Here is a 9365-nt window from a genome sequence, read left to right on the forward strand (position 1 = left end):
AAAGTGCAACTCCCAGCCAAATTGATCCTTCATCACAAGACTAATTTGGTTGTTTGTTTTTTTTTTGCTTTACAGACTAATCCAAACTATACCCAAGAGAAGAATCGGTGTGAATATCTACACAACAAGCTTGCACATATAAAGAAACTGATAGCAGAATATGATCAACAGCAACTGCAGAACTGGCACTAGTACTGTTCTCTTCTTTTGGTGTTATTTTTTGTTTTTTGGGTGGGGCTGGGGGTTTTGGAAACCAGGAAGAGAATGAGCGGACTCTGCTTCTGTCCGAAACGCTTCGTTTCAAAGATGCCAAGAAGGGAGAGTCTTGGTCGCCCTCAGTGGGGACCGAAGTGGTCGGAGAAGGCACAATGAGGGCATGACCTGGCATGTTTCTAACTCCAGGGGGCAGTATCACACCTACAATTCTTTGTCTTAAATTTCATTTTGTTGTTGATCTCCCCCCCCCCCCCTCCCCTAAAAGGCACAGGAGTCTCCTAAAAGTGTGAAAGGGAATTCCAGACCCTTTAGGAGATCTCCCAAAAATGAGTATTCATGCTTAGGAATCTGGGAGCTCATAGCTTTGATAAGGATTCAGCAGAATGTATGCCAAATGTTATCAGTTATTTAAAAGAGAATTTAAATATTTTTTCTTCCTATTTTGTTGAAATGGAAGGTTCCGATGCAAACGCATGTGAATAAGTTGTATTAAATTTACTCCTTTTTTTTAATTTATTCTTTTTTTTGGACTTAAATAGGGATTATAATTTGTTAGAATTTTACACTCCTCCACACCAGTGCTACAAAACAGTCTTTTGGTTTTGTCTTCTTGCCCTGTCAGCCATTATTTTTTGCAGATTCTGCCTAAGAAATTCATGACCCTTTGTTGGAGCTCTATTTAACTTTTTAAAAATACCTTTCCCTGGTGAAAGCAGTAGGATGTTATGCACCTGCACTGGTGCTAATCCTTAAATGTCCTTACCATCATCTGGCAGCAGTTATCGAGCTCACCATCGAAGATTCTAACTTGCTTGAAAAAAAGCAAGGAACAAGTTTCTTTCTGTCTGTTTGCCTGACCTGATGGGATCAGTTGTTGGTAACGTTGAGGTCATAACCCAGGTCTCGGTTAACATTGTCAGTGTGATCTGTTTTGCAGTGGCTACAAGTCAAAACAAAGCATTTGATACTTTAATTGTCACTCGGAGGATGTTTAAAAAAGTCTCTCATGAAACTCAAGTTCTGTCATGTGACAGTAAAGCTTTATATGCCAAAAAACTTTTTTTTTTCCTCTTTTGCTTTTTGTTGTGCCCGTTACGTTTCACCTTTCATCACTGAATTGTTGCTCTTATAAATCAGCACCATGGATTCGTTGCTTATAAACCTCAACACTCCAGTGCTGGTTTCCCTTACACTTGCACTGGTGTTTAAAGCATTTGCACAAAAGAAAAAGCTTAATCTTGATGCATCTTGAGAGAAGAGTTCTGGTTAGTTGCTGTACAGTTCTGGTATTTATTGTACAGAGTGTAGAGATGGAAAGCATTTGTATGCAAACATTTCTAGCCTCTGCATTTACAAAATCGTCCTCTTGAGTTGGAAATTTCGACTGTTGCCATACTTGAAGGTCTCGAAGATTGTTGACCCTAATATTTTAATGGTCTTGAATCCTTGTGTAACTGAACCCAACTGAATGGCTGTAATGAGTCTGAAGTTTTGAAGCTGTCTGCTGTTGCTGGTTTATAACCAATCCGTGACTCCTTTTGTGAACGTTCAGTGTAGTTCACCATCAGTTATTTCCCTGAGATCCCAACTGGCTACATCTTAGATGCACTTTTTATATGAACATTAATAATCCAGCACTTTAACTGTGAGAGAATGCCTTGTCATGTGCACCTGGGGATCAGTCATGATGGCAAATAGCAGGAGATTTCCTCATCCCCGATGGAAGTTTGCCTTTGGCATTCAGGCGTGGTTCTTGGAGAGTCAGGTGCTTTACAACACTTCTGATTTTAATGGCTTCTACATAGAGCTCTGGAGGAAAATACAGATCTCTTCCTTGAGGGTTTTACATGTGTGTGCTGTGTCCGTGGCTAGAAGCATTTATGGAGCCAGGGTGGACTGATATAACGGCACATTTTTTTCCTTCATCTGCCATTCATTTTCCAGCTCATATTGCCAACGGTATTGATCTTCTGTTTGTAGAGGTGTAGGCGGGGGGTGGGGAGAAAAAATAATCTTAATATCAAATAACACTTTTGTGACCGTGGCGGGGGGGAAGCTTCTATGAATATCAAAATCTGAAACCTACTCCTGCTTCTGTCTGTGCAAGAATGTATGTACATCACAGCCTCTCATCACATAAACACACACACAAACTGGTGTGTTTGAGATCCAGGGCCCTCCATTTGCCTATGGTGCAAGACTAGCCTTGAACTCTTCTCATTAACTGCCCTGGCCTGTTCGAGACATTGTGCGAAGTTTGTCGCTATTTTTAGATGTATTGCTTTGAATGTTGGCTTCGGCGAACATGAATTTAACGCTGCACGAGTTAATGATTAAGCCCTTTGAGGTTTTTCTGTTGGCTCTGGTGCCACGCTGCTTTACCGTGTATGAGGGATGACTGCAGCTGAAGGGCTGCCTCTCGGAGAGCAAGTAGCTGTGCCTTGCTGATGCAACCGTTTCTTCTTCATCCTACCCCAGCCCCAGCTTCTGCTGACCCTGCTATCTGCATGCAGTCAGGCAACTAGTGTTGGCATCAGCCTAAAAAAACTGTGGTAGGGTGAGCCTGCCTTTTCAAGGGTATAGTAGATCAGATGCGTGCAGCCTCTGCATACCCAGTGTCCCCAGGTGTTTAGTTTTCAATGCATCTGTACTTGACGGCATTATGGAACGATTCGCTGTTGTACTTGGAATAAGGTGTTATTTTTGACATTGCTACTGTCAGGCACGGGCAGTAAAGACTCCACTGCGTTTGTAGAGCTCATCAGAATGTGTTGCTTAGAGTCCTTCGTTAAGTCCATGTTCCTGATATCTGCAGCCTGAGCTGTCTGTGCCAAGATCACCCACTGCGTTTGAGGAATGAGCTGTTTTACACGTGGAGCTGACAGAGGGGTTAACACTTTTAACGCTAAAAACCCAAAGCAGGCTTTAAAGAAATAAAATGAGATTAAAGCTGATTTTGATACTTCATTCAAACAATCTTCCATTTGTGTGATTTGCTGTTAGCATTATGTGTCCTTAGATTTTTAAAACATATTTGGCTGACTTGAGACCGTGCACAAGTTTAAAAGGTTTGCAAGTACTAATGTTTGCATATTTGCTGCGTAAAGAAAAGTTTAAAACCTTTTGAGCATTTCTGATGCCAAACTTCCTTGCAAAGAAACTAATGTAGGTTTGGCATTTCTCAAGTTTGTACAAAACTAAGGCAATGTAAGACATTTTAAAACTAATTCTAAATTAAAGGAATTTCAATCTCTCAATCATCAAAGCTCTCTGCACTCCTACATTGTCAGTAGTCTTTAAAAGAAAAGATCCAGGCTTTTTGTCAATTTAAATCCCTGAGGCTTCTTGCTATATCTGCTATATTGGGTTTTTCTGTTGTAAAATCGTGATTTGATAGAGAGGGTAAGCCATTTCGGGGGGAATAAAATGGAGATGGCGACAGGATTCTGCCTTAGAAAGTGCCTGTGCACTTTGTGAATCTCCTTCATGCTCACAGGGGCTTGATCAGAGTCGCAGTGCGTTACTTGAGTCCAAAGTAATACCAGGCAGCCAGGCACAAAGATGAAAGCTTTGTGACCTGACCTGAGCAGCCTACCCCCTAAAGCAAGCAATTACAACATCGTTTGTGCATGGTGCAGCTGAGAGGCAGTGGAAAAGCCCTGCAGCTACAGCTTGGCCAGACTATCCGGCTCCTCTGTCACTGGGGAAGACTGTGAGAAGGGGGACTGAGTTCACTTGTATTGCTCTTCAGTACAGGCAGCACCCTTTCCCACAACTATTCAACAGGTAGCCTAGGTCATCAACTGACTGCGGAAGAGCTTGTAATGCATCACTAGGAATTATTTTAGGCTTGTGTGTGTTTAATGTGATTAGCTTTTCTTTAAAGGTTGGTTTACAGCCACCAAGACAAAGCCATCTTCATCTCAGACACTTAGTTGCCCAAGAACCTTAACTTCCCCCCTCAAAGGGCATTGCATATCCAAAGTCCTATTAAAACCCTTTTCATCTCCGTGCATTGTTACACCACGAGACCTGGGTAAAGGTTTGAACCCTCGTTGATTGAAAGACGGTGGCACTGTGTAGCTCACTGTGCCCCTGTATAGCAGGGGTATCTCATCCTGGTCCTGGAGAGTTTCAGTCTGGCGAGTTTTGTAGTTCACCATTAACATCTGAAGATGCAGAGCAGCTCCTTTGTGATCAATTAAACAGGTGATCATTAAATCATTAAGAATCCATTTAGGACTAAAATAGAACTCCTCCTGAGTGCTTCTCTTAGTTGAACAGATTACTTGCTTAACGGGTGTCCCTGGTCTCTGAATGACTAAGCTATCCAGGAGCACAGGGGGAGGTCCCTGCTGTAAACCCAGAGGCCTTGAGGCCATCGTGAGGTGAAGTGAAAGCTGGGAAGGCTGCAGCACCTGTTGACTGAGGACCTGAGGGTGATCTCAAATGAAACACCACCAGCATTGTGCTGCACATTTTTGTTTTTGGACCACATGGGAAAAGAGGGTCAGTCTTCAAGCTTAGCAGTGCTTGTTGCGGGAGAATATTGATGGATTTTTCCATCTGCTGCTTCTGCATCCTCATGGTTTTGCTTTACCGGAGGCTTCATTGCATTTTCTTCATCACTTTGGCCCTTTTGTTTTCCTTGGGGGGGGGGCACTTTAAAACCATGGTCAGAATAGATATGCTGGTTTTAAGATTTTTATTTCTGCCTGGTGGAAATGCAGAATTCGTACAGTATATGCACTCGCGTTTCAAATCTGTTTTTGGCGGTGGGAGGTTGCTCAACAAGTTGGAGACCTTGCTGTGCAGCTGGTGGCCACACGAGGGGGCACTTCCTCACAGCAATGGTGCCTGTGCCAGCGCACAGACTACCCAGCTCACTAACAAGGCATTGCTTTCACAGCTGCTCTACAGATTCTCATTTTGACTTCAGGAGCTCTCCCATTATGAAGCCAATTCTCCATCTGCACATTCATGCAGTGGCAACATGCATCAAGGGCGACCAGCAAGAGACTGAAGTATTGCAATTGTTCTGTCTTGCAAACTTGCTGTCAGTGTTTTTCTTAAAACAAACTCTTGTCCTTCATCTGAATTGTGCTGACTGTTCATGACTGGATCCTTGTCCTTCTGATGAGGACTTGCCAAAAACCAGTCAGCAGGAAAGTATTGGAAGGATATATGCTGTTACAAATACGCTCTAAAAGTGCTTTTTTCATGCAGTTTCAAAACCAAAAAAGGAATATTGACTCGATCACTGTTCGTACTGTTTTCAGCAAACCTTTTCGGAATTAAGGGGTTTTGTTCTCATGTAATTCTACAGAGTGATTTTCGCCTGTAAATTGAATTGACACTGGAAGAGTGACTGTTGTGGTAGGTGGAGGTATTGTCACCCTCTTTAAACCCTTAACAGTTAAATCACTTTTAAAACTTAAAAAAACACAACTTGTTTTATGCAGCACATTATGGTCTTTGGAATGGCTTCATTTTTGCAAAGACACCTGCTTTTCAGTCCCTTTGATTTAATCTTGCAGTTGCATAGATTAATTTCTGGACTGGGCTGCAAGCAGTGCACATTGCAGTTGCTGTTAAAAAGTATTCACCCCCCTTGCATAGGGAAATGTGCACAAGAGATGGATCCAGGGCTGATGGCAAAGAGGACAGAATCAGAGACAGCTATTGCATCGCTATTGGCCTCTTGTAACCCACAGCTGTAACTGAGTGTTAATGCACACTGGAGCCGTGAGCTACCCCAGACTCTGTGAGAAACAGCTGAAACGCTGTCTGCTGGACAGTGCTGTTTGAAGGGTTTAATGTTTTTTTTTTTCTTAAGGGAACCGATGACTGTATTTGACTGTTTCAGAATGGAGACAGTTTGTGAATATTTCTTTTTCCAAATGTAACCCATTTGTGGGTCCAAGTAAATTGTTGTATTAAAAAATATATAAATAAAAGTGAAATTCACCTTTTTGTTTTGGTGTGTTTACAGTATATATGCATCTCTCTCATCCTGCTGCTGCAGTATGTCAATGGATGCTCAGAACCAGGTTTTCTGGTTTATCGAATCTTGTGTCTGTCACCGTTTTGCTACTGCAGCCAAAACACCTTTGAGTGTAGCCATCAATGCACTGTACAGAGCATTTCATGCCCTTTAGAAAAGAAATTGGGCAATCCGGTATATAATAAAGTGAGTGAGCAGCGCTCCTTAAATGTGTGCAAGCTGTTAATACTGATGGGTCGGCGGAGATCCTTATGCAGCACACTCAGAGACTCTCTGCTTGGCCTCTCCGTGCTAACTGCACATCCCGGCGCCAGCACTGAAGAAACTCCCTGCAGCTGATGCTCCGCTGGCATTGGTTCCATCCGCTGCCAATCCCTGTCCCAGCGACGCAGGGCCTCTACGGCATCTTCCGTCTTTCTGAAGCTCTGCTCCCCCCCCCCCCCCCCCCCCGATTTTCTCGTAGCTTCCCTCTCTCGTTCACTCAGTTGCCTTCTGTTACATAACCTCTATTGTTCTCACAATCCTCTCTCAACCCCCCTGCCCCCCCTCCTCGTTCCAAATCTCTAGGATTTTTCCACTTGCTTTTTTTCAAAGATTAGAAGCCAGGAGGGTGCAGTGATTTAGTCCACACTGCATATATCTATTATAAAAATTGCCTTTAAAATCTTTTTTTTTTTCCCCCCATTGTGCTTTCTCTCTCTCTCTCTCCCCTCCTGCTACCAGGGAATGCTCTAGAAAAACGGCAGAGCTCTCTGCTCCTAGCTGAGGCTGTGCCATTGCAGTACACTGGAAGATTCCAGGTGTTTTCAGGTCTTCAGTGGTCCGTGTGCAATTTCTTTCCAACCGTGCCCTGATGCCTGCTGGCGTTGACTTTAGCCTCTGTTCTGAGGGGCATTGTGGGAAATGGCAGAAGGCCAGGGTGGTGATGGGAGTTGAGGAGTCAGGCTGGAAGATGCGGACTGACATGCCGTCTTTCACCCACAACTCTTTTCATTGCTAGTTTGCCTGCAATATTTCAGGATACCCGGCTGAAGCTTGTTCATGGTGGCCATCTCCGGTTAGTTCCGCTTTCTTTTGTTTTGCAAAACAAAATGCTAATCTGTTGGCGTGTCTTTAGATGCACCTCATCTTGTTTAGGTGCTTGAAATGCAGATCCTGTGCCTTTTTTTTTCCTCCCTCTCACTTTGACTTACTGGAAAGTTGAGATGCAGTAGGAGGATTTGCTCAGAACCGGACAGTTCAATCTGGACTGGACTGAATTTTTTTCCTTTGAAGCAGTAAGATTTATTCATTGCAGATCCACGTTCAGGCCTGTACACTGACCTGAATTTGAGCCCAGAACTCCGGAGCCCAAACATTCATTTATAAACTCAGGGTGCTGTGCAAATACTCTATGCATAACGTTTAAAGTACACAAATTAAAAGGTATGGTATAGGGATAGATTCTGTCTCCTTGCTAACTAGAAAAGCATAACTAATGTTCCCAAAGGGTCACATGAATCTTTGCAGAAACAGTCCTTTGTGTTGCTTGCACTTCAAAGTCATCTGTAAACCAGAGCTGGTATAGTTGCTAGTCTGATTGCTGCGAGGGGTTAACCTACTTTGAGATTAACTACTTGGGATGTCTTCTAAATGTACTTTTCGGCACTCTCCTGTTTTCGTAGTACTAAAGAGCCATTTTTTCTTACTGACCACCCCTTATAACCTTCACAGTCTGACTGGTTAGTTTGCATGCGTTTCAGCTCTTTCCTGGGGATTTTCCACCCCGGCTTGGAGTCCGTTTCACAAACGGCCCTTCCCAGAAAGAAGTAGCCTGGCCTTGATGCGCTGATCTAGCTGGTGAACTGGAACGCGGAGCATGAAACTGATGAGCCCTGCAAGCTGAAGAGCAGGCTGTTCTTCTGTAGTGGCATCATCACTTGGCCCTGCTTGGAGTCAGACAGTCCTGCAGCAGGAGGGCCAGAACTGCGTTTAATTTCATCAGCGAGGAACGTTGTGGAATATGCCAAGTCAGGAAAATCAGCGATCTGCTGCCTGGGGGAGTGCACTCCTGTAAGCCCTCAGCTGCATGCCAGACCCCCAGGGCATGTCCCCTCCTCCTCTCCCACAACTCCGGTTCGATCCTGCAGCCCCGCCGAAGGGGAGCAGGTTAAAGGGATTTGATCTCGTTAACCCGAAACGGGTCTCGGCAGACTGACGTGCAATGAGCAGTGCAGGCAGTAGCCTTGTAAGACACAGTCTCTTCTCAGTCTTGCTCTCTGGGCAGCAGGCCCTGCAGGGAATTTCTGTGGAATTTTCCATTTTCCAGCACTTGCAGTAGCACAGCTGCCCTCTGTACAGGGATTGTGCAACTTGACAGCACAGGCTGGGAAATTTCCGGAAACGGCCAGCGCGAATTTGAGTGCAGAAACATTGTCACTGCTGGTATCTGTTCTGGTTTCTTCCCAACAGGAATGTGCTTTCCTCCACGTGTCTCTGTATTGAGGAGAGGAAGGCCGCCTGCTTATCCTCCCCCCCCCCCCCCAGTTGAGGGAAATGCGTTTTGTGCAGAGCCCATCCGCTGGGAATCTGTGGTCGGTGAGAGCTCTCGGGTTTCGTACAGCACAGGCCTCATTCCTGGCAGATTCCTCAGGCCGGTGAAGAAGCAGGACTGGTGTAAAAGGAGTGCCTGAGGCCAGCAGGACTGGGCGTGTCACGCCGCATTCCTAGAAAGACTCCGAGCCGATCTACTTGTCCGCCTTTCCTTGAATTTGGAGCGGTGCTCTGCTGAGCGTTGCAACACCAGCACTGCTCCTGCTTTGCTTTAGGAAAATTTTTGCCCCACTGCCGCCAAGGTCTGCAATGTCATCCGTCCAACAGAAAAATGTTACAAAATGAATTGTGCAACACAGAATCCTAATTGCTTTGTGCAACAGTACAACACCCAGTAATCCAAGGTGCAAATTAAGTTGTCAATTATAACTTGGGTGATAATTAGCAAGACAGGTCTTGCTTTGTCCTTGATCCTGTATTTGAGGGCAGCAGGGTCCAATGTTTAACATCTCTGATTTTATTTTGCTAAGAAGTTGCATCCCCTTTTTCTTGGTTGTTAATTGAAACAATGTGCACATGCTTGTTGCATATGCATCATCCAACGGCTTTAATT

At 44.4% G+C, this 9365-nt stretch overlaps 1 protein-coding gene across 1 annotated transcript in view; it reads left to right on the forward strand.

Annotated features, from left to right (window-relative positions):
• ell (elongation factor RNA polymerase II) overlaps positions 1-6189 on the forward strand; it is a 52698-nt gene extending 46509 nt beyond the window's left edge. The window contains exon 12 of the mRNA XM_088621926.1: positions 76-6189. Coding sequence (XP_088478052.1) covers positions 76-192 — 117 coding nt within the window. The 3' untranslated portion in view covers positions 193-6189. The remainder of the gene's footprint in view (positions 1-75) is intronic.
• Positions 6190-9365: the final 3176 nt, after the last annotated feature.

The sequence above is a fragment of the Lepisosteus platostomus genome, chromosome 27, assembly GCF_059453375.1.
Source record: "Lepisosteus platostomus isolate fLepPlt1 chromosome 27, fLepPlt1.hap1, whole genome shotgun sequence".
In the NCBI taxonomy this organism is placed as follows: Eukaryota; Metazoa; Chordata; class Actinopteri; order Semionotiformes; family Lepisosteidae; genus Lepisosteus; species Lepisosteus platostomus.